At 34.2% G+C, this 26,698-nt stretch overlaps 1 protein-coding gene and 2 non-coding genes across 10 annotated transcripts in view; all 3 read left to right on the top strand.

Annotated features, from left to right (window-relative positions):
* Positions 1-26,698, top strand: part of LOC129947229 (protein alan shepard) — a 638,535-nt gene that overhangs the window by 355,805 nt on the left and 256,032 nt on the right. For all 8 annotated transcript variants that reach the window (XR_008781695.1, XM_056057716.1, XM_056057713.1 and 5 more), the window contains one exon: positions 19,606-19,863. Coding sequence is in view for 7 of the 8 variants with exons in the window: in XM_056057716.1 (XP_055913691.1) it covers positions 19,606-19,863 (258 nt within the window). In the remaining variant the exon portion in view is untranslated. The remainder of the gene's footprint in view (positions 1-19,605; positions 19,864-26,698) is intronic.
* On the top strand, positions 3,829-3,992 carry LOC129948615 (U1 spliceosomal RNA). The gene has a single exon (XR_008781907.1). It is a non-coding gene; the product is annotated as a U1 spliceosomal RNA (small nuclear RNA).
* Positions 10,269-10,432, top strand: LOC129948616 (U1 spliceosomal RNA). The gene has a single exon (XR_008781908.1). It is a non-coding gene; the product is annotated as a U1 spliceosomal RNA (small nuclear RNA).

Consider the following 26,698-nt stretch of genomic DNA (forward strand, 5'->3'; position numbering starts at 1 on the left):
TTTGCATCGCCCAACGAAATCCAAACACCTTGCATTTTTGGCGACATCGCGTATGGGATCATTTCACAAGAGGTGGTTATATTGAGATGTTCAGCCTCCTCGATGCAAGTGCCATCCATGGATAATGGCAAATGGCAAATGGGAATGGCACTATCGTCAGCGAAACAATGTATTGGATTAGATGTTGCAGACAGAAGATCATTACTAAAAATGAGAAAAAGTGTTGGAGATAGCACAGAGCCCTGTGGCACACCAGCATTTATTTTGTGGTTTTCAGACCTAAACCCATCCAATACTACTTCTTTTGAACGATTCCAAAGGTAAATACTAATCCAATGAAGTAGGGATTCGTAAAAACCAAAAGCACGCATTTTTGATAAGTGAGCCTGATGACAAACCCTATCAAATGCTTTTGAAATATCAAGTGCAATATTCTTAATTTCTCCAAAACTTTGTAAAGATTCGCTTCACTTTTCAGTGAGATGAACCCATAAGATCGCCAGTAGACCTATTGCTGCGAAAGCCGTATTGTCGGTCATTGAGAAGCTTTTGATCTTCAAGACATTTCTTGGGCTGATAATTAATTTTGATTGGAAAGAAATTGGAAGCACAATGATAAACTGGCTTAAGTGTGTAATTCTTTATTCCAGACACAGTTACTTTAACCTAACTTTTAACTGAAATGATATTAACACCTGGTATTAAAATTGTCAAAAATTTGATTTCTGACAGTTATGGTCTTAACATTTGTTTCATACGCTCAGCAGTTTCATACATAGAAAGCCAGTTAAATAATCATTCAACCACATTGCCAAACACAAAAATGGCTAAAATCTTTTCTAATCTTTTCCTTTCTTGGTGCTCCAAAACCGTTTAATCCAAGGTTGAACCCCTTTGTCGCCTTAAAATAGTATCTTAAGAAGAACTTGGTTTCTCGGTTTTTCTTTCTGACTTTGTTTCAATTGTTAAGTAATAACAATAATTGAATAAGAATTTCAAATTTTACTTTATTAAAAGTACCTTGCCCTTATTTGTCTAGAAATTGCTTCATTATTTCAACACCGTCATCTAGGTAAATTCCTTCTTCTCGAAAAATATAAAAAAATACAAAACTTAAACTTTGTCTGGTGGTAAATAGTATGCGGAGTTTTTTTTAAATGAAAAATACAAAAAGAATACAAAACAGAAAAAAAGTCACCTCTCAAATGACGGAATTGCAAATAACTCTTGACATAAGACACAAGCACGAATGCAATTACAAAAGTTAAACATGAACTAAAACTCTTAACCTCTGTGGTGTGGTGTGTTGCCACTCCTGTTGTATAAGGAATGGTTCGTAAAAGGTCCTTAAAAAGTGTTTTTTTTTTTCTGTTTTTTGAGTGTACTGTATTCTGTTTGTCTGATGTATTTTGTAGTGTCAACGCATAGTGTTCACTTGGTAAATTGCAAAACATTCCAAAAAACGTTTTTCTATTTCATTTTCTCTTTGTAACTATGGATATATCTATCTTTATCTCTATTCATTCATTCATACCGTTTCGCTTTTCCTTTTGAGTTAAAAATTTTCCATGGAATTAAGAAATGCAGCCATTAAAACCAAAGGAATTTCCTCTTGTGGCACACAAAAATATAATGAAACAGTCCTTCAGTAAAAAACAAAACAAAATAAAATTTTTTACTCCAACAAAGCAAAAATGGGAAAGAAACCTAAAGAAAGGATAAATTCTTTCCGCCTGAATTCAAAATTGTGCACCCATTGACGTAGTACAAAAGTCTAAGGGAGAGCTTTTATTTTGGTATATCGACCAACACTAGGATGAGTATGAAAAACGAGGACGAAAACGACCGACACGACGCACAAACACAGGACTAACACCAAGGCTCCTCAATCCTGCTGCATTGTGCACCTTCGTATCCTTTCCCATTACCACCACCCTTTAAACAGGAGCTAGTTTAGTGCCCACCACGTTCAGACAGAAAGACAGATAGATAGATAGATGGATACAAATGATACAAATTTTATCTCTTGGATAGCAACCGTAAAATTACCTGTTTCAAAGTGACATACCGAAACATACCACACACCGCATTCTCCGCATTTTGATGTTCGTTCCGTTCGTCCTGTGTGCGTTTCTCGTCCGACTTTCAACTTCCATTTTCTGAACATCACAAAACGATGCTGATGTTGAAGTTTTTGATGCTCGTGTACAACGCCCTTAAAAAAAATACAGTGTAGGTACTGCGCATAATTCTAGTATGCGCATTAATTCTCCAAACGACGAAGACCGACGACAACGCGACGACCGACATGCGGGACAAACTAAAGCAGACATTTTAATTAGTTACAAACTAAGTGCAGTTATGTTGTTCCTGGTTCCTTTGCTTGCCTTGTTGCCGTTCTTGTGCTTCCTTACTTAAAAAACGAAAAGATATGGCAAAGTAAAAAGCAAAACCCTTGAAATGGTCTAATTTCTCCAAAGTGGCTGTTCACCATCTACACGCCCCCACCCTTCCATAATTGAAAAGTCAAGTCTCTGACCAAGTTGAAGATTGTTTTTCAAGCGGAAATCATCATAATTTTTCAAGTTAAGAGATTCCATTTGCGGCAATGACGTCAAAGTTTTTATAGGCATCATAGTCTTTGTCGCACGTCACCTTTTCTCTCTACTGATGCAGTTCTACGACACATTAAGTCTTGAAGCATTGATTTTAATAACCTCTGACATATTCGCCGCTGCTGTAATAATAATGATACTTGACAATTTGCGGGTTGGGACGAAAAATCCTGAAACATATTTTGATATTTATACCTTCCAAATAAAATGGAGGCAAATGGGGGAAGTTTCGGAAGCTGAAACCACTTTTTCAACCTAATATTTGCCATCTTCTAACGGATTATTGTAAAAATAAGCACAGCTGTTAGTCGGTTTAGGGCACATTCAGGAAGTCAAAGTCCTCCAATGATGAAAATGATGATACCTACAAGTTCTAAATATAAGCGAAGCAGGAGGCTGCAAAATTGGGTATGTGCGATGTTGACGGAAAAGAAGTGAATTTGACGTCGATGTCGTTCTCGTTGACGCTATACCATTACTTTGGTTCTGGTGGTAGATACTGCTGCTGCTGATGATATGTGCTAATGACGTCATTAAGCCTAATTATTATTAATTACATTGTTCAGCTGTGATTATTAATGAGATGATAGAATATCAACAAGAAGAAACTGATGAGAGGTGACGTGTTTCCTGTTTAAATATTTTGTTTTTCTTTTTTGCGATTCCATAATGTTGACATTTTTGAGTCCAAAAATAAAAACAAGAGAGCTGATGATGATGATAGGTGACATTTTTCATTAGTTTTTTTATTAGAAATATTTGAAATTTAAATTAGAAAGTAGGTAGAGATGTTTCTTATCTTAGGCTGAAATTAGAAATGTGCTTAAAAATGGTGTTCTCTTATTCCTAAAATTTCGTTTAAATCTGACAAAAGTATGTAAATATTTGTGCTGCCTTTCAGTTTTCAAAAATGTAATTATCTGAAAACAAGAATCTTAAACCTACCATAATTCTACCCTACAGCTACTTTACAGTTCGTTGCATGAAACCTACCCTAAGTCCTAACTATAAACGAGTATTACTCAAGTGTGTACACATCTTTTTTTGGATTTCCTTCCCAACGATCTTTTGTTGAATGTATCTGATATTCTGATGTATCTACATAATGTTCTGTCGAGAACTGGAATGGGAAGATCGTTTTTCTATTTTTTATAATTCACATTTAGTTTTTGTTGAAAAATTCTTAAGACATCAAGCAAAATAACGGTTAAGCATACTTACCTGGCGTAGGGGTTACCGTGATCATTAAGGCGGTTCCCCCGGAGCGAGGCTTGGCCATTGCACTTACGGTTGAGTTGACCTCTGCGATTATTCCTAATGCGAATAACTCGTGCGTGTAATTTTTGGTAGCCGGGGATGGCGTTCGCGCCGCCCCGACATTAATAAACTTCGTTTAATTATAATTTAAGTATTTGTGGAACAAAAAATTATGTTTCTTTGATGCAAAAATCAAATAAAATAATAATTTTGCTGTCTTGAATTCGAATTTTGTCTTATATTTCCTTCATCTCTCAAGTATTTGTCTTCAGTGTTTTCGAAGGCAGGTTCAGGCACGGCTTAGTTTTAAACCAATAATTGGAAATATGGTTAAATCCATAAGTATCTTACTTAGTTTTTGGAAATTCCCAAAGCCATCGTAGTGGTTATACCTGTAAAAATTTGTGAAAACAATTTCTTGAACATTTGTTTAGATCACGTTAAGTTTTAGATGGATAACTTTTAATGTATCCAACTCCAACCTACCATTAAAGAGGATTCAGTATTTTATAGGAAATTTCTTTGTTTTTTATGCTTCACTAATTCTTCTAGGCAAACTTTCAACCAAAGCCAACATCGTTGTCTTGGAATGCCATGTATCTTGAATTCTTTTTTTATCTTGAAATTTGTTTTAATTTAATGTTTCACAATATTCCACAAATGTTCGATCGGGTTAAGATCATGTAACGCTGGCCACTTTAAAACGTTAATAATTTTATTGACCTCTAAGCAATTCTTTACAAGTTGTGATGTGTGCTTAGGGTCATTATCATAAAAAGAAGTGGTAAATTTTGTTACGAAAATGTACCAGGATACATTTGTACACATGTTGGTCCATTTTTTTGTCAATTTTTTTTAGAACCAGAAAAATGCAGCCCAGACCACAGAGTTGCATATTCTGTAGACGTTTTTTTAAACTTTAATGTGACTTTCAAGTTTTTTTTTTCGAAACGAGTGACTTTCGCTGGGCAATGCAACCACGTACATTGTTTTTCATTTAATCGGCCGTCGTCTTGATGATATGTTGACATAAAAATTTTCTTTCAGCTCTGAAAAGGATCCTTGGCTAAAAAACGATAAATTACTGTCTTCTTTTGGTGTGGTCTTCCTTTTACAAGGACATTTCTCGATGTTTTAAATGGTTCCAAATGCTTAAAAACGCCGATGCGCGTTGTAAACCATTATTCTGGAGCACTCCAACAGTTTGGATATGTCAGAAACTGTCCTTCCCTTGGCTTTCATCTGCAAAAATATTTTTCGTTTATCTTCTGAGCACCATTGTCCTTTTGCCATGATTATTTCCATACATTTGATTAACTAATCGGATCAAAAAATGTATGAGGACTAAATGTGCTAAATTTATGTCCAGCTGAATTTTTCTTGATTTACAAACTTATTCAGTTTTTTCAAAACGCAAACAAATTTATTTATTAAGAGCAACAGTTTTTAGCTTTTAATATAATTGTCGATGACTTTATTTCGATACGATATTTATTATCTTCTTCAAGTGTGCTAAATTTTTGTTCACCCCTGTAGGTATACTCACTGATTCGAGTGTTAGGGACCATTATGTTGGAATGCCCATAGGTGTTTGATTGGGATATTCTTCTTTTTCCACATATGGAATTGATGTCTTGTAGTTTTTCCATATATCTTTGATAATAATGACCACAAGCGAATGTTTGCTTTCATCGGCTAAAAAAAGTGATCAAAGCTTATTTTTATGAAAAGTGCCAGAGAAGAAAACATTTTTTCGCCTTTTGCTACTTCGTTTTTTTTAGATTTCAAGATGTTTTGTTTAATTTTCGTCGGACTAACTTTGGAGTTTTTTCAAAAAATAATTCGTACTGTTTTCGTTTTTTGTATATATAAGTCGTGGCCTTTTGCTCCATAAACATACTTTAATTTATTTTCATTAAACGACTTGACGTGGGTTAAGCTTAATGTGGGCCCAACTCTGCATATTTTAAATTGATGTTATAACCATTTCTAACTTAAGGTAGCTCCATAGTGTTGTGTGAACTAGGGCCTTAGCCAGCAAACTTCTCCATTGAGTTTTGTCCTAGCTAGCTGTCTCCAGTTCCGCACTCTTAGCTGCCTTGCTCTTCTGCACTGTCTTGTTGGTATGGTTTCGAAGACCTTTTGTCAAAATCACAAGTTTCGTAATTTTATGTTTTAGCCGTTGCATCACTACAAATATTAATACATTTTATTTGCATTAAAATGTACCACTGAACATACATTGGTATACATACCTCTAGCCCTCAAACCCTACACAGGGTGCTGCATCACCCTGTACCTTATTTGATTGATAATATTTGTCTACGCCCTCAGATTAAAATGTGTACTAAATGTGTTAAATAGAAGTTTAAATAAAAGTTTTTTGATATTCTATTTAAATATTAATAAAAGTAAATAAAATATATATTAAAAATGTAAAAGGAATTTTCTTAAATAAAAATCCTTGGCATAAAAAACAGGGTGCATGTCGTGGCAACCAGGGTAGGAAATGTCCACTCAAAATATGGGTAGGGTTCTACGGTTAATAAGTAAAGATCTAAAGAAATCTCAACCTTTTGAAAGATATTTTAAAAACAAATGCTTCGTGTTGTCATTTTCAATAAAGGTCACTCAATAACCTTTAGCTTTTCTTTACAAACCAAAAGGTCGGTCAAGGTCAATTATATTATCTTTATCTTTTGTGTGTTAAGGTCATTTAATAAGATTTATCGCTGAGGGACATAAATTAATTAATCCAACCAAGAAAGTTGCTTTAATGCATTCGGAAATGTATGCATGCTAATGCGACCTGCTAGGTTTAGCTACTAATACGGACACTTAAACTATTTCTTTCCTTTAGATATGTAATACCGAATAAGTAATAAAGATTAGTTTTTTTAAAGTCTTGGCTTTATTTTAATTATTTTACATTTAAATAATTTCTGAGTAAATTTGAAATTTATCCTTGCATTTAACAACCTCAACTCAATGTTTTATAAATCTCAAACCCACTGAAAATAAAAGTAGACAAATATGTCTCTGAGATTTTGTAGGCCCCCGGAGCGAGGCTTGGCCATTGCACTTACGGTTGAGTTGACCTCTACGATTATTCCTAATGCGAATAACTCGTGCGTGTAATTTTTGGTAGCTGGCGTTCGCGCCGCCCCGACATTAATAAATCTTTATCAATAATAGTTTTGGACTTTGGAAGCTATTCGAAATTAAATACAAGATTTTTCAAAGTAAATTACATTATTGAACAACATTATGTTTTTTGTCTTATCTTCTGATGCAGATATGAAATGATACAGTTCTGACTTCTGATTTGGCTGTCTTGAAATAGAATTTGATCCCATCCTATAACTATAGTGTTTTTGAGGTTAGGGTCGTCTGACGGTATACTTAGTTTTTGGAAATTCTCAAAGCATGAGTCTTAATTTTTGAATAGTTTTCGGATAGACCCTTTCTTTGGATTTTGAATAATTTTTAAGATTGAGACTTTTTTGGCGGTACTTTCGCAAACAAAAACCTTTCTTTATTACATAATTTTTCCTACGTCTCGTTCGATTTCCCAAACTTCTTTAAATATATATCACAGATTTGTTGAATGTTAATATAGAGATAAAAAAGTCTGAGTTTTTGAAATTTGTTTGCTGATCGTATTTTCAAAAATATCGTAATTTTTATTTAATTGATTACGAATTTCGATTTAAGCCATATTCTTGAATTGAAAATACAACATTGTTTTCATATTTCATTAAATTCATTTCAAAAACCTAATGTAGTAACCTTCGACAAAAAATTGGTTTAATGCCATTTTGCGGTTTTATTTTTAATAAAGACTAACAACTATGGAGGATTTTTTGCAACGTGAATGAGAAAATAAAAATCTATGAACGAAATATTAAAGATACGGATTTTGAAAATGATCATGAATTTTGTAGAAGAAATTTCATGCCATTGATTTACTAGCCTTAAAAAAAAGTCTAATATAATTTTTTTTTGAGTTTATATCTCGTACCTGATGAAAAAAATTGATTTTGATTTTTAATTAGAAAAAAGGCCACCAAAACCCTAAGGTAGATTTTAAATATATTATGAACATCGAAACCTTGTTGGCCAGTCTTGTCGAAGAACAACAATCATTCAGCGTTATTATTAAAAAAAAAATAGGCTGGGATGCGACCCACACTGATAACTTCCGATCCCTGTTGTCGATTTGTCTTTCTTAAAAGTTTAAAGGTTTTCGTGTTATGTTAACAAAGTCGTACGTTGAATTATTCTTAAGAAATTCAAAACTACGTACCAACAAATTTTTCATGTAATGAAATGGTTTTATTTTTTTATGAAAAAAACCGACTGTTGGATTTTTATAACAAAAAAAGTGAATGTAGAAAAAGATGTTCACCATATAAATGTGATGATTTCAAAATCAAGGTATTGAATTTGGGATCTCAACTTCCACTTATGGCTGAATGACGTTTTCATTTATTTTTTGTAATACATTTTGAGGATCAGAACTAAAGCTTAATTTATTTCCAACTTCTTGATGGATTTATTCTATTTTTGTTATTAAATTTCCTTTAAAAATCTGTATTTCTGGAAACAGCATTTTTGGTTATTTACAAATTTCCTGAAATAAATAGTAAAACTGAAAAATAATTACTATGTGTGTTAAAGGATTGGTTTGAGTATCTATAAATGGTTTTGTTTTTAATTAATAATAATACAAACGGCAAACATTTCGACGATGATTTATCTTTTGTCATTTTGAACAATAGATAGATTATATAAAGGTTTGAAAGGTTTGGTTTCAAATAAAATTAAGTGATAATTACTTTTAAAGTTGTCTGTCAGGATCATTTGTTTGTTTGCTGTAATAATTTAATTATAAACACAGCGATTAGTTTAAACTGATTTTTAAGAAATTGTAAAATTGTTTATACTTTTGTTCATTGAAAATTTCGAGAAATTGCTCATTGTTAATTGTAAAACAAAAGTACATCCCAACAAAGTTGCATCAAGGTTACGAATCGTAAAAATGTCTATTACTTTCGTCAAAGTTATTTTTGTCCTCGGCGTAGTCCAGGTTACAATACTCGTCGGTCGTAGAATAGTGATTGCAGCTGCTTTGCTCAGACTTTAGCGACTAATTAAACTCAATGTGTCATCTTATTTGTCTGGATATTTTTTGAATTACTAGGTAATGAAATTTGAGAAAGCACTTTTCATCACAAAAATTACTCTTGGAGAATTTGTCAATTACTCGCAAGAAGTAGTACCCGTGAAAAACTTTAGGTGGCACAGGCAGGGATCGAACCAAAGACGTCTCGCAGGACAGTCCAACGGACTAACCATAATTCCACGGGTACTACCCATCTCTTGATAAAAGATCATTGTAATTTTTAAACTTCGTTATGTTCGGAGTGGTCCTAAACTTGAGCACAGCAGTTCATCACTAAATTGGAAGCAGCTTTATATTCATAAGTATAAAATACTAAGCCGAGTGATCTATGCTTCTGTTTTTGAAGAAGTTTCAGAAGGTAGCATTTATTGAATTTTTGACGTTGAAAATTGTGATTTTAGTACCTAATTACCAGTTGCATCCCTTCGAATATAAAAACATCTTATTTGTATTAAAAAAAATTAGGAGTGACCATAGGTACCTATAGGTATAAGAAGTTAAGATCTGAAATAAATCTCAACCTTTTGAAAGACTTTTTAAAAACTAATGCTACTTGTTGTCATTTTCAATAAAAGTCACTCAATGACCTTTAGCTATTCTCAACAAACCAATATATCTGTCAAGGTCATTGAAGAATCTTTATCTTTTGTATGTTAAGGTCAAATAATAGGATTTATCGCTGAGACACAAAAATATAATTATCTTTAAATTAACATAGCAAAATTGCTCCAATGCAAGCAAAAATGCACAATAAGAGGCCTGCTAGTTTTAGGTACTTAACCGGGCAATTTATTTCTTTGCATTTTCCATTGTTGACCTTTCTATATATTTATTCGAAATAATTTAATTTAATTTTAAAATTTAAAAAAAAAATCTCAACTCAATGTTTTATAAATCTCAAACCCACTGAAAATAAAAATTAACAAATATGTCTCTGAAATTTTGTATGCATAAGTAGAAGCGATCTTCGTGTGATCATCATTATCACGAAAAATTTGAAATTGTTTCCCTTCTTTTATTATACAAAATTTGTCTTCCTTTATTTTCATCTTATCTTTCTAAAACATTTTCTTCGAATAAAACAAATTTCTGCCACGATCATTTCTTGATCACTCAACAAAATCGAAAATTCAATGTAATTTTGTATTTCATTTAAAAATAATTCACATCTGCTTTGTACAGAAAAATTCGTAAGAAATCAACCAAAACAACAACCTACCTGGCGTAGGGGTTACCGTGATCATTAAGGCGGTTCCCCCGGAGCGAGGCTTGGCCATTGCACTTACGGTTGAGTTGACCTCTGCGATTATTCCTAATGCGAATAACTCGTGCGTGTAATTTTTGGTAGCCGGGGATGGCGTTCGCGCCGCCCCGACATTAAAAAATATTTTAATAAATTAAGATTAAAGGAACTTAGGTCTTAATTACATTTATTTAAGAAATTTCAAGAAAAACCATATTTACTAAAAGTTTAATAAAAGAGAAGGAATTCGGGGATTTAATAAGTTAAATGTGTGCTGAAGTAACTTGTGGTCATAGTTCCAAAATTATTGAAAATTCCAAAAGTAAAATAGGCTAAGTACACTTAATACCAATTTAACTTAGTGAAGAAAATTTAGTGGATACAAACCTAACCTTTGTTTAAGGACGAAGCCCCAAGGTCCATTAGATAATAATTTGAAATTTCACCAAGTTAGCATAAATCATGATTCAATAACTGAATTTAAATTTTATTTACACTACAAATATTTGCTTGGTCATTGATTTCGTCCTTGTCAAATTGTCAATAATAACCCACCAAAGATTCGACTCGAACTCAACTAGGTCTGTTATATAGATACAGTATATCGACACTTTCTTCTTTTTCATTGGAACTCCATTTAGTTCATTGATGTAATTTCTCTTCACTCCTCTGTGCGGTGCGATGCGATGCGTTGCGGTAGCGTGAGTTTAAATTGACACATTTCCCCGCACAAGGCTTCAACAACGGAATGATAAAACGGCTTTTAAAGCTATAAATTGTATGTAAAACATGCCAATATACAACATAGTATCGATATAAAATTGTTGAACCAGATGTGATGTTGGGACTCTTGCCTGATTGTGACTCGGAAGCCTTCGAATAACGGGGTTGCTCTTCGTGCGCTATAACATGGCCCTCTGTGACTGTGGCGAATGTGTGATAAACGAAAATGAGTCCGAATGACAATGTTTTTGTATATCTTGCCACCATCGATTGTCAATAATTTGCGTTCACGTTTTTCGGTAAAGTAAAACTCCTTTTACCCCCTTTTTTAAAAAGAATGTATCCTTATTGCTGCTACTGCTGGTGTTGTAGGTAAGGTAGTGTAGGAAGATACTTTAACATACTCATCGAATTGCGATTTTTATTTTCTCGATTTTCTTCTACAGTTCCGCTTCGAAAAACGAAGTAAACATAATTCGCCCTCTGTTTGTAGGTTCGTAGTTTCTTCTTTTTTGAAGCCTGATGCATAACCTTACATAGATCCATTTGCATAGATACCTACAGCGTACATAACATAGCAAATAACAACCAGGAACAGGAATCATCATTGCATCGGCATCCCATCATCTGACACTGTAGCATAAAAACACATTGCAGCAGGTCCTTTTCATCCTCCTCATTCGATGATGATTCTGATGGTGTCCTGTCCCAGAGCTTGAAGCAGGTTCTGGATATGATGAAAATGGCAATGGGAATGGAAATGAGAATGGGATAGTGCAGCAATGTGTAACTGCAGTTGAAATACATTTTAACTATCGCGATGTAAATTATTCCAGAGGAGAGATACAAAAAAAGGAGGAAATATCATGGTGAAAGGATATGAAATACAAGAAGGCAACGAAAAAAAAACCAGGACACTCTCCTGACTGAAAAACAAAAATGGAATTTATGCAATAAAATTCCAGTGGTTCGTCGGAGTCGATGCTCAATTTTATATTTTTTCACTATTTTGTTGTTCTTTTTGTGAGGTTCGTTGGGAACTCTGGGTTCTTCGCCGTCCTCCCTATTCCAGAATTCAGAATTCCTGAATATAACGACGACACGTGTATTCATTCAGAAAATTGTTCCTGGCTATAAGTTTTGAGTTGAGTATGAAAACCAGTAACTGTTCGCATATATTCGCAGTAACTGCAGAGACCAGAGGCAGAGAGGCAGCAGATGGTATTTTGATATCAGCACACTTCACTTCAAATTATTATCAATTCAAAATAGCTGAGAATAAATTTCGATTCGTTTCATTTCATTTTATCGATGATATTATTCTGTTTTCTGTTTTTTTGAAGGCGAATGTGAATGTGAATAGATAGTTTGATTGAACGGTTTTTTTCTTCAATTTTGTTGTAGTTGTTTTCGTTGCAGAACAGGGAAGGGAGAAGGGGGTAGTAGGGTAGTTATGTTAACAACCTTTTTGTTTTGACATTCGATTTTATGAAGTTGAAATCAATTTGAGTTTGGTAATTCATAGCTCTATTTACAAGCACAACAAATTGGTTCAGTTCGGGCCATTACCATTATATATACCCACCGACCGACCAAATGACCAATGAGGCTGTCGAGGACGATGAGGACGTCGCAGGACGAGGACGAACCAACCGACCAACCAACCAAGTGGACAAGGTCAGTCATTCATGAAATATTATTGTGACTGCCTCTGGTGATGATGGAATGATGATGATGATGGTTGGTTGGAAAATCGTAACAATGCTGAGGGTGGTTGGAAAATAAAATTTGTTGGTACTAGCAAATGTCAGGGGTTGATAAAGTCATTTGTCGTAGTTATAAAGATAGGTATAGTACATATATTTATGAAGGTACCTACTCATACTCAAAAAAGGTGATAGTGGAATTATGACTCGATTATAAAAACACCTGAAGGGTGTGCAGAATCAAGGTAAAGGATTAATTATAAATAATAAAAAGGTTTATTTTATATCTCTTAAATAAAACAACATTCACTAGAAGGACCTAGTTTAGTTTTGATTTAAAATAAATTAAAATTTTCATGAAAAGTAGAAAATATATGAAAACAAATAAATATTATCCTTGAATGATTTATGCACTTATATTCTTGAAAATATTAAATTTTATGTAATTTCAAGGTTCGAAAACTTAAAAATTGATGTTTTGAGAGAATTCAGTCAATTTCGGAATTTAATAATAATTTCGACAGATTTTTTCAGTTTATTTACTATTATACGGTATAAAGTTTCTGGCACACTTAAGTAACGCTCCTAGGTATAAATAGTTTAAAATCAACGGCCTTGTTTCTTTGAAATAAATGCCTTCAAGGTGCAGCAATTTTTGGCTTTACTAAAAGTGGATACTTCAATCTTACCTTCTTTTTCCATTGCCGCATGTTTGCCTCCACTATTGTGAAGAACTTTTTTGCATTTAATAATAACTTAATTTTTTGTCCTTAACAGCAACTGCGTTTTCTTTTAAGTTTTTAAACAAGATTGATTGTGACTCGAAAGAATTCGAATTCCTTAAAAAATAAAAATGTAGAAAAAGTTGAGAAGCAAATATAAAAAAGAAATTTGGTAAGTTAAATAGCAACTCCGAGAGTAAAATACAAATTTTTGAAGCTTAAAAAAAGCATTTAATGGAGTTTTGCATCAAGTTCTCTTATCAAAAAATCATGTCTTAGGTTTTGACTAATACTTCCTTCAATTTATTAGCGATATGATTTCGGAATGTTCAATTCAAATGATATTGGATGTGTTCAAGTCTGAAACCAAAAAGATAAATTCTTGTGTACCTCAGGGCTCTGACCTGTATCCAACACTCTTTCATTTCATTCCATCTTTTAAAGTAGACTTAAGTCTACTGCGTAAATTGTTCCTATAATATGTTGTGTGTGACAATAAAGATTATGTTTATAAATTACCATACATTAAGATTTTGTTGGGTTCAACCTCAAGTTATTCTCCTCTGACCAACGATAAATTCTATACAAGTCTTCACTAAGTGGGTAACCACCGTTTTCGATCATGCCCAATTCACAACTTAGGCGAATATGGACATCGTCTGCATATAAATCAATGGACGAATAATGCACCTGGGTGGGAAGGTCATTAATACACATGCAAAATAGCAATGGTCCTAGTATTGATGCCTGTGGAACTCCGGATAAAAGATCCAGCAATCCTGAAGCATGTTTATCTACAACGACAACTTGTTTTCTCGGAAGCTTTATCTTTGAAACCGAACAGCCTTTTCATTTTGGAAATAAGAACACTGTGATTAACCGTATCAAAGGCTTTCGAGAAGTCAAGTAATGCTAAAAATGATACTTGATTATGGTCAAAAGCACATCTTAGATCATCAGTTACTTAATGATAGCAGACACACAACTGTAATTTATTCTTAAACTGGATTGGTTAACATACAAGAGATTGTTATTTTTTAAAAAATTCGAAATCTGGCCATGTACAATTTTTTCTGAGAATTTTGAAATAAATGGAATAATCGCAATTGGTCTGTATTCGGGAGATGTTAGGCGAGTAGCAGGTTTTCTTGATCACTGGAATTACTTTTGCAACCTTTCAGGTATGAGGAAAAGAGCTTGTCGTAATGATTTTATTGAAAATATACGTAAGGATGGGAAGTATGTGAGGTAGTAATATTTTAATAAACGAGGGGTGCATTTCATCAAACCCCATGACTTTTGATTTCATTTTTAAAATACTGTTTATTAAATCAGCTTCTTCAACTGCCTGAAATTCGAAACAATTTAAGCTCGGATCCTATTTCTACCTCATTAAGAGGTTCAGACTGGACTTTCGGATTAATGTTTTCAGGGTATTTTCCTTTCAGTAGTCCTACTCCAAAATCTCTTATATGTTTTCAGATATTTTTAGAAGGTAGGTCTTTCCTCAAATGATTTGAATTATTTGAATTGAATAAATTAGCTTTCTTTGTTTCGAAAGTCACCAAAAGTATTATGAAACTCAGTCAATCGAAAACGTTTCCATTGTTTGTATGCTAAGTCTCTTTGTTTAATCAGTTCCTTAATTTCAAGACAAAGTCACGAATTGTGCTTGTGCTTGACCACTTGTTGTTGTTTTGAGCTTCACATGCTTATCGAATAAACTACGAAGAGAATTTTCTAAGAATAAGACCTGGTCATGGGCAGAAGCCATAAAATATATTTGTTGCTAGTTAATCTGAAATAGATCGTGTTCCAGTTGAGCCAAGTCAATATTTTTAAAATCTCGATATTCAATAGTAGTAGCTACAGTTCAGGGAACAAAATCAAACACAACACTCTTTATGCATTAACCTGCTTTGCTGATGTCTTTACATTCACAACTCTGCTCTGATTATATTGATCTTTAAGACTAATGTATAAAAAGCTCCTTGAATTAAACATCGAATAGATTCTGTTAAGTTGAAAATTCGATGCTGTCTGTTAAAGCATAATTTACCACCTTTCTTTGCATGAAAGAAACTCTCAGTGTAGGAGGGTCACATACCCATGGCGCCAAAAATACGGCTAGATCTTTGCGTTTCCTGAGGCGTTTTTTTCTCCATCTTTGATTTGGTCTATACGTTTTGTATACATACGTCCAACGCTTAAATATAATGTCTTTTTTTAACTTCTTTCTGGACTGGTGCTAATGCAACTTATTTATATCTTTTGGATAGTCTTCAACGAAAAGCATTCAAATTGATTGGTTACAATATCATACAATTATTTACACCCATTCGTTAAATTTGTGTCAACGTTTTTTTTAACGGAATTCGCTCTATCGGATTTCCATTCTTCCCCTCTAACTATTCAACAGCAATAGGTGCACCTTAAGAAATTCTCATGCCAACTTCGGTCTTGCTGTCAAGTACAGAGATTCATTCTTTAACCGTACTTAACGAATGTTGAATGCCTTATCACAAACTTTCCTCCCAGTTATTGCAATATTCGGGATATCAAAATAATTGCACCCGACACTTTTTCAAACTCTTCTTTCCTTTTCTAATGTCCACTTTTCGTTTTGATATGATAATCCCCTTTCTGATTCTTAAATTTGGAAGAACTTCAAAAGTTAAAGATCTAAAATATTCAATCAGCGGTGAGAAGATACAAAATTGTTAGCAGATCTATTCACTGTCACCAAAGTTATCCGCAGCTCAGTAATTTTGAAGAATTAAGCAAAACTTTGACGGATATTCATATTATGTGAATCATTTAAAACTTTGTTAAGAGAACAACAGGTACGGGTTATGAGCATTAGTCAATTAAATTCAATAATGTTTTAAATACCATAGACTAGTCTAAGTCTTCCAATCCCCATTTTAAAGAATAACTTAATGAACCTGCTTTTTTAAACAGACATTTTCTGTGAAATTTCTCTAATACTCTGCAAACCTTCTATCTTAACCTTATTGTTCAAGTATAAGCTGATCTTAACCATCTCCATGTTTTTAACACCCTTAAGGTGAAGACTCAGAAAAAGATCGGCTTACAGCTATTATCTGACGGCGGCTTCTTAGCCGTCAAATGGCATATAAATTTATCGGTTATCAGTCTCGACATCGCCACCACTCAACCAACATTCCAAAAAGTTCAGTGAAGTAAAATAAAATTTGTAACTGCAATTAAATCCGTTGCCGTTTTCATAGAAAGACCAGAGTTCTTTAGAATGTTACGAGCTTCGTCAACATTTGGTCCTTCGAGCCGGATTTGCAGATTTCCCATATTAAGGGACAGAAAACAGACTAATGCTGGGCAGAGACAGAGTGTAAGCATTTACAAGTCAAGGTTGCGGGTTCATGAGGGTTTGGATAAGTTCCTCCATTAAAATGACAATGAGACATATCTAGCCACTGAAATATTTATACATTGTTTCCGGTGCTCATGATATTTCCACGCGGCGTTACAAGCGTAATCCGAATTAATCCTCGCGTTGCAATCGGCTAATTTAAACTTAAGCAAATGGACGTCAAACTCAAATGAGTTGTTCAAATCTATACCTAAAGGTTCACTTCTTAATGAAGATTTTTTTTTAAAATTTGATGACAAAAGTTCATTTAAAACTCTGGGATTACAATGGAAGGCAACACTGGATACTTTTTCCTTCTCCGTTCAATCAGTTCCTCAATCTGTCTCTTTCACTAAGCGTTCAGTTTTTATCAGTGATAGCGAAACTGTATGATGCGGTGGTGTGGTTGGCCCCTGTCGTGATTGTTGCTAAGATACTACGTGATAAGACAGATTGGGATAGCTGCCTTCTTCCCATCAACGAACAAAGGTGGAAATCATCTCTTTCCAGTTTGCAAAAAGTTGTAAACGTACGTATTCCTCGATGGGTAAAATTTAGTCCGCATGGTGTATTTACGCAGCCTTTATTTACGGATGCAACACACTTATAAAATCACATCACATCTTTTGTGGGTCAAGTCGAAGGTAGCCCCAGAGCACGACCGTTTGTTATACGTCATGCAGGAAATACCATCTAGTTTAACATTTCGTGTCCAGAATCATGGATGCAGTGGAAAAGATTTTTGCAGAAAAGTTGACAAAAAATTTCAGAAAATCCCAAAAATGTCCAGCTTACACCTACCTCCTAACATTTTTAGGATAAGTGTTTAAGAGGTACAAATGAAACAGCTCCGTCTTAATTTTTTCCAAATGGATATCTTATTTATCTAAACTATGAGTTCATAGCTAAATTTTAACTTTCTCAAGCTCCAAATTGAGAGTATTCGGAAACTTTCCGTATAAACAGAAACAAATAACTATCCATCAAGTTCTAAATTAAGTTGATCGATATAAAACATAAAGTATCTATAAGCACAAGTTCTATACTATAAGTTACTAAATGTTTGAACATTTAACCAATAAAAGAAATGCTTTTCTCTCTAATTTGATTCGACCAATAATAAATTACACATTCTTTATTAAATGGCAATAACTTCCCCAAAGTAGTTACATATTTCTTTTTATCAAGTTCTTTTATAGTGTATCCCTTAAAAGCCTTCTTCCTCTACACACATATATGTAATCATTTCAGTAAGTTGATGATAATAATACTTCCATTGGTAAATAACAAAAAAAAAATAGAAATAAACATAAAAATGTATCATGAAGACCCATCAATAGAAATCACATCTGTTGTATTTTTTTATTCCTTATCCGAATTTATATATCTCTGTATTTATCTCTGCTTACTTGTGTATTGCCCGCCCCTGTATAACCTTTATTTATCATTCATGAAAATACCGGCAGTAACAATATCTTTGTTGTTTCCTTTTTTCATCAATTTATTGTGATGCCTTCTATACTAACTCGCAAATCGAATCAATTATTAGTGTGCCTCTTTGATTCTTGAAATCCATAAAAATGTAAAAATGTAATAAAAATGCCTCGAATCAATTCCACGGATACTTTATCCTTCATACCGTTTTTAGATCTTCGGCTTTATTTCCACACCTTCTACTAATTATGAATGTCCTTTTTTTATTTTTTCAATAAAAATAATTCCTTAACAAAAATCAACTCACTTTATTGAAGAATTGAAAAATAAATAAAAAAGTACGTAGTCCCTAATGAATGTTTCTTCTCTTCAATCGCTTTTTACATTACTTTATTCGCATTTTCTATCACTCTCATAATTCAAGTAAATTTTACATATCTATGAATGTACATAGATCCTTCAAAATATATACAAAACTCACGCAATTGGAGACGACATACCGGGAAACGGTGGCAATAAGGACTACAAGGAAGTTCCACGTTTTACACCTTCTTCTTCTCCTGGCTGATGTAGATGTGGTTCCCCCATTAACGAAATCAATTGTTCCTCGAAAATTTGCCTTCTCTCCACTTCGTTTCCTGTTTCTTCTCCAATCTCACGGTTGTGAAAAATGGCGAACCGACAACGACAGCAGCCGTTCGTTTATTCCTTGTTATATCGATAATGATTGATCTATTGGATTATAAAAATGGTATAGAAGCAGTGATACTCTTTGACACGGTATATATATAATTTATACTACCTTGCGTAGGGTGTAGGTTTAATATTATAAAGAATCTATGTTGTGTTTCTTGTTGAATGATGGTGAAGCCTTCGCAGCTGGAGTTGAAGCACGTTTTACCGCCATCCACCATTCACCGTCTCTGATGGCTTTGTTGAATTTGTTATTATTATTCCTCCTTTTTTTTTTTTGAAAATTATAGGAAATGATGTTGACTGTACTTCTAAAGAGGGTGAATTGTTTAGACGGGGATCATTATATGGAGAAGGTGAAGAGAATTCTGGGGGATGCTCAGTTTACTTTTTTTCAAGTTGAAGGGCTTTAAGGACATTTTGCCTTAAAAACAGAACACAGTTAAAGTTTTTACCACCATTGAACTAAAATTACTCATTATTTTCTATTTTTCAAGGTTTTTATAGCCCTTTATAAAATTCCAAAACCAAAAGATTTGTATGTCCAAAAATGTGTTTCCAAAAAGAAAGAAAAATCACATTAAATTAAATTCAAACAGTTTTCAATAAAAAGTCTATAACACATTTTTTTTTTAGGGAAGTACAACAGCGCCGCGTTCAGCATACCCGGGAGCTCCGCCCCCAGCCCCGGTATCATTAAAAGGGGCCCAGAGGCCAGCTATGACTAGTCCAGCTGCAGGTGGATTAGCTGGTGCTCCATATAGAGGTGCTAGTTGGACACCCCAGGGTTACGCACCAGCGGCCGCTGCTGCACAACAGGCCTACAGATATACAGCTCCATTGCCACAACCAGCTTATGCCGCATATACACCTCATACAACAACAACTACAACGGTAAGAAATTTTTAATATTTGTTTAAAAAAGCCTTTAAGAAATAGGGTGAACCTATTAAAAGAGTAAGAAAAGTCCTTAAAAAGTCTCTAAAGAGGATATGGCTACCCTCAATGTGATGAACGTTTAAACACAGGCCGAGGCTTAAGAATATATCAAAATAATAATGAAAGGGCTAGTGTAAACAATTTCACATTCTTGATGCACGTCTAATAAGTAAATCTCTTTTCTTGAAAGTATGTCCGAAATGTAAACTCATAATCATTCCTTAGAGATCGAGAATTTTTGATACACTATAGTGGCTACACTATTTAAACTTTACCACATTCTACATTCTTATTGTGCAACTGAGAAAAGAATCTCCATCCTTAACAGTTTCTCTAAATTTAATCTAAACTATAAAATGATGGTTTATACCACGTTATAAATATAAACACAGTGTAAGCTTGGAAAGAAAAAAGTTAAATAAATAACTTCACATTCTTAATGTGCTGCTGAAAAACAATATCTATACTTAGTAATAAGTTCGTCCAAAATTCAGCTTATGGGTAAACTGATAGACATTCCTGAAGTGTGGCGATGATGCTCTAGTACTATGGCAGATTTGAATAGTTATAATATTTAAATAGTAGCAACGCCCACATTATTCATATACTGCTGAAAAATTAATCTTTACACATTCCTGAGGAAGTTCATGTTTTGCGGCAGACTTTTTCAATGCTTTTTTTATTTAAACACACTGCTATTGTAGAAAAGACTAAATTTGATAAAGTTTTCCACATTCTTGATGTGCAGCAGAAAAATGAATATCTTCACTTGACAGTTTCACAGTGTGTCCGAAATTGAACTCAACGGTTAAATGGTAGTCTTTTTTTTGTAAGTTCAAGTATTAATGCAAGTTCGTCGAAAACTCAGCTCATGGATAGACAGATAGGCGTTCCGAGAAGTTTGAGTATTACGGCAGAATCGTTTGAGGGGTTTGGAGGGGGAAAGTGATGCAACTATCTAAATTGAATTTCATGCCAAATCTATTTCCAAATATAGATTTATGTGTATTTTTGTATCTTATTATGAAAATTAAATTACATTTATAGCTTAGTAATTTCCTCGAATATCTATTTGGAAAATAATAACCACAACACAAATCGATAACATTAGTGTGGCGGTGGTCATCGGACAACGCAGAAACAATTTTCCACAAAACACTCTTATATATATTATATCAATTCCAATTTACCGATGTCAACAAAATTGAAGTACTTAAACCTCAAAACATTACCCATTACATCGTTTGTCGTGGTGGTAGTCGTAGTCGAAGTCGTCACAGTCGTCGCTCATCTGATGGATTGTCACCCTTTTGCAATTCCGCCATCAGTTAACCACGATTTTGTTGTCTGTGTCTCTCTGTGTCGTATTTGTCGCTGTGGCGCCCCATTACCACCTTCGTGCATTGCCGCCGCCGCTACCACCACTGCCACAGTCTGATATCCCAAAACCCCAAGAAAGCTTAATTAAAATTTAATTTGATGGATGACAATCTTTCTTCTCTGTTGGTATTACTAATTCCTATATTGCCCCAACTACGTACATCTAGATACTTTGAATAGACACATTTCTAGACCCACAAATCCGCCGAGCGTGGTTTTAGTCCAATCGTGATGTTTTGGTTCACACAATAATATTGCGGTGATGGGGTAAGAAATGACAAAATTAGGTGGCCACAGGGGCGTTTCGGTGGCAGTGGCAGCGACAAACGACGGCGGCGGTGTCAGGCGGTATCGGGCAAGGTAAAATACCGAATAACTGATTTGATGATTTATTTAAATGACACAATCATAAATTTAAATATTAAATTAATGTTCCGAAGTTATATGGAAGCCCAAAAAACATAGGTAGGTAAGGTATCTACGTATCTATTATAAGGTAGCAAATAAGAAGCTTAGGATAGGACAGAAACAGGGCGGATATATTATATTAGAGAAGAATGTTATAATGTGCATTCCTTTGAGTGAGTCCGCATTATTTGATAAATGCCGCTAATGGCTTGCAAGAAGATATAACACATTCCTGTTGATATTATCACGACACACACAGTGGAACATTTGTTCTTTTTGGATTGCAAAAATAACAATTTTTGAGAATTTATTTTTATTTCATCCTTAAAAATCACAAGAAAAGTTACTTAAGAGATGAATTAAATTGCATTTTTTAGATCAAATTGTATTTATGGGGTTTTCCAATAAGAGGTTTGATTTTGATATTTGATTTGTATTTTATTGTAAATCGAAATAAGTGGATGTTTATTTTATTGTAAAGAGGATGGTATGCCCTTAACAATGCCAAACAAGATCGGCCAAACGTCCCACCGCTAAAAAATGTTGACCAATTCCAACACTTGTGGATGTATTTCTTACAAATTCCACCTTAAAGGTCTTAAATTAATTTTGAAGTATTGGCATAAATCTTATCTTTTACTTGGTTTTAAGCAAAATGTCCCAAACCGTTAAAGAACAAGACTCCGGTAGACCCAATCAGCAATGATACGACGTTTTTGGGGAACAATCATCTCAAGTTATTGTGCTAACCGAACTTAAAAGCTTTAAGAGCCAAGTATTGAAGATTAAGAGATCGATCTGTGTTTTCGTCTAAACTTTGGGCTTCTTAACATTTGTTTGTTTGTTCCAATTCTAAAGTGTGTACCCCACTTTCACTATTTCTTTCCGAGAAAGTGCTTAACTACAACCTTGTTTAGTGAACTGATACTCAAAATGTTCACCATTCTTGTAGTAAAATCTAGAAATTTTAAACAAAATTGAAAAATTGTCAAATTTGAGAAGATGACATCTTCAAATGTGATACTTTCCTAGATAGCGGGCTAGCTGCAACCTCTTATTGGAAAACTTTGTAGCTGCTTACAAAATATTAAAATGTTCATGATTTTCAAACTTTATTTGTTTTAATACCTCAATTTTTATTTGGTATTATTCTGTCTCTCAATGCCCAGCTTTTGGAGCGCTCTTCAACTCGTATATAAAGATTTTAAAATATCTTCCTTCCGCTTTTTCCTCTTTATTCAATGCTTTATAAAAAGTGTTATATTGATCGGATTTAGGTCAAATATGAGCGGTTTTGTTCTATAATCTGTAGAAACCCCCTCCTTATTTGCGAAGCCTGTTCTGAGTTCAACTAAGCACCACCAAAGGCGTTCGCAGTAACAGGTTGTTATCACTTGGCGCTATGCATGCCGGGGCTACATGGTAGATGCGATAAAACCTCCCATCCGAGCTCCCGTAGCTTCTGGCGAGTCATCAACGAAATGTGTGGTCTGGCGTTGTCCTGGTGAAACACTTCACCATTTCTGTAGGCCAATTCTGGTCGCTTCTAGTCAATTGCCTTCGTCAAACGGTCCAGTTGTTCGCAGTAGATGGAAGAATTAATCGGCTGACCATATGGGAGCAGCTCATAGTGGATGATTCCCTTCTAATCCTACCAAACACAAAGGAAAACCTTCCTGGCCGTCAATCCCGCTTGGCTTCTGTTTGGTGCGATTCACCGGCCTTTGACCACGACCGTTACCGTTACGACCGAAATATTGTCGTATGTGATCCATCGTCGAGTTCGTTCCATTTCAGCAGCATATCCCAGAAGTTGATTCGGTTGAGAAGGTTTTTTTTGCGTCGAATCATGCGGCACCGAAATTTCAAGCTTTTTTTTGTATCCAGCCTTCCGCAGATGGTGACTAACTCCCATCTCCTAGGCGATTTCACGAGATGCTAAACTTCGGTCTAACTCAATGTTTTCCATTATTTGTTCGGTATCTGTCTTTACCGGTCTTCCTCTGGCTTATCTATGGTATCGTTTTCACTGGCTTTGAATTGTCGGAACTATTCCTCCTCGGTTCAAAGTGAAAGAGTGCCATCCTCTAAAATACAATTAATCTCACGGAACATTTCCCTAGCGGATTTGCCTTTAACAAAGCCTTTAAACTACATTATGTCGAATTTCGGCGTTAGTAAAGTCCATGTTTACACGTCTATAACTGTTGAAGGCAGTTTCCAAACTAATTCTGCATAGTGTCGTTTTGTAGGTTATGTCAAGGTTTTTCAAAATAAGTATAGCATAGCCAGATACGAGCTCTGTTCCGCTTTGTACAAAGCCGCGAAATTACAAAGACAAAGAAGCTGAAGGGAGATATTTGCCACCATTTATGCTTTGAGTTCGTCCATGCTCTTTGACTTGCCAGTATAAATATCACTTTCAAATACATCCACAGAAAGATGTCCCTTACTGTAGAGCGGGGAGCTCATTCCACATCAACATTTGTTGAGATAGCTCCCACTATAAACCTATAAGAGTATGATGAGAGCTGCAGTGTGCAAGGTGCGCCATTTTGAAAATTTAAGTTTTATAAGGCTTTTCTTGATTTGTGCATACTTAAATTTCATCAGAATTCAACGGTAGCGTTCTCTGTCCACGGTCTCCCCATCACTTTTTAAGAAATAAGACTGGATGATGTTTTGGGGAATTCCCGGCATAAACAGTTGGGTTCTAGTTGTGTCTCCTAAATTCGACAGTTTTTTATTTTGAGTCTGCCACAATTTTACCGATAACCATAAAAATTTATGCCAATGAGAATGATATCGACTCATAGCTAAAATACCACTGAATGACGTTTCAGAATTGTGTTTATCTGTCAAAATCATCCTGTACTTTAAGCTAAAGGTATTAAATGTTCCTTTAGCCCTAGAAAGATAACCTACGTCGAATAGACGTAAAAATCATGTGTATCTCTTATGGGATATGAAATAAGGTTATCTTTCTAGGGTTAAGGTTACTAAAATTGTTTCAAGAAAATGTCAATAAGTTGTCAAATCAGGCTTAATTTCCTTTAAAATGATCCACTGTAGGCCACACAACTCGCACCTTACTCGTACTGATGGACCATGTCAGCAGCGCAGCGTTTGAGTGTCTTATAAAATATAGTGTGGCAAAACACTCATTTTTGTTTGTATATTTGTCTGAGAGGGTTTGTTAATCTCCTTAAATCAAATTACCATCAGGCATTATGCACAAAAGGTCGTCGGGTGTAAGGATTCAGTGTGAAACCACTAAAACCGAGTGATGTAATCATCATAACCATCAACGCCATCTCTCTATTACTCTGTAAATGCCCCACCATCAGCAACACCAAGCAACACCAACAACAGCGGCAGCAACAAAAAGCAAAAGCAGCACCATCGGCGTTAACATCATGAAGATGTGACACATGGGTGAAGTTAGTTGCTGTTTGCAATTTCGCAACTTTTTCCCAACCAAAAGTTATGTTTCGCTTTTCAAATACATCAGCAGTAAAAATAAAAAGAAAAACTAGGAAAATGAAGAAACAGCAACAAAACCAAAAAACAACAACAACAAGAGAAAAAAGTAAAATCGTGTCCAATGACAGCCGGCAGGCTGTCATATTTCCAATTTAGAAGTTGGTGCACATGTCAAAAGTTTGACGTTAATTGACAGTTTGATGGGTTGAGGAATATTTTATTTTTTTCTGTAGTTTTTTGGATTTTTATTTCGATGTTGTTTTTGTTGTTGTTGTGTATGTTTTGGTTTGTTTGTTGTCCATCGATGATGAGAAGGATAAAGGTAGTGGATGAGGGGGAGGATTAAATTGAGGTTTTGTTTATATATTTCGAATTGCAAAGAGAAAGAGAGGTTAAGGACGTTTGATTGATTTTCTTTTTTTGGAGATCTCTTGCCGACAAGAAATATTATAGGGTGCTGTGTGATGTTTGATGTGATGTGGAAGTGTTGCCATAAAAATATTTAATGGTTGTTTGTTTTCAAAGATACATAAATAAAGATATCGTGTGAGTTGTTTTTTTCTGAGATATTTTTGGGGGAATGATTGAAGTTATCGTTATCGAAAATCTCTTAAAGGTTGCATAAGAAGCATTTTGTGTCACGTGCAACTGAATTTATGAGCTATTTGCAAACCTTTGGCCTCTATGTCAAAAGATAGGAAGAAAGAAAAAAAACGTAAATTTTTGTGTTGAAAGTAAAAATATTTATGAACTTACGAAAGCTAAATTATGGCATCACCACCAGGTCTTTAAAATTAAATGTAATTATATGTGAATTTTAATGCTTTTTATTTTGTATTGACAAACCTTAAACATTTTTAAAAGCTTTCAATAGGAAGTAGTACCCGTGGCATAGATCTTAGTTCACGGGTAATGCCTCTTGAGAGAAGTTTATTAATCCTCCAAGAGTAATGTTTGTCATGAAAAGTGCTTCTTAAATTTGCTGTTTGGATCCGTCATCAAAACTGTAGTGACGCTACGTCTTTGACATTACTCGTACGCAGAGATTCTTGAAAGTTGAAGTTGCTAAAGTTCTATAGTTTAAAAAAAAGCAGCTTAATAAACTATTTAAAAAATAAGGCATCAATCAAAATTTTATAAACTTAAGTGATTTTTTTCAAAATGCTCTCAAGTCAAAAATGTAGAACAGAAAATTTACGAATATTCCTGAAAATTTTGAACAATTCAAAATTTTGGTAATGCATTCGTAATAAAACATTAAATTGTGAATGATATAAATAGAAAAAAATTCATTTTCAGATTAAAAAAAACACAAACAAAAATGTATCCTCAAAAAACTAAGACATCATTTAATGTTCCAAAAAGAACTTAACTTAGGTACTTAACTTTTTTCCAAAATCGTTGAAGTGATTTTTTTTCATATACTTGTTTTTTTCTTTAAAATCCATTATTCAGTCAATATAGAAGTTTGTTCAGAAAAATAATTATTAAAATCGGTTTTTTAGTTCCTGAGGCAAAT

The sequence above is a fragment of the Eupeodes corollae genome, chromosome 2, assembly GCF_945859685.1.
Source record: "Eupeodes corollae chromosome 2, idEupCoro1.1, whole genome shotgun sequence".
Lineage (NCBI taxonomy): Eukaryota > Metazoa > Arthropoda > Insecta > Diptera > Syrphidae > Eupeodes > Eupeodes corollae.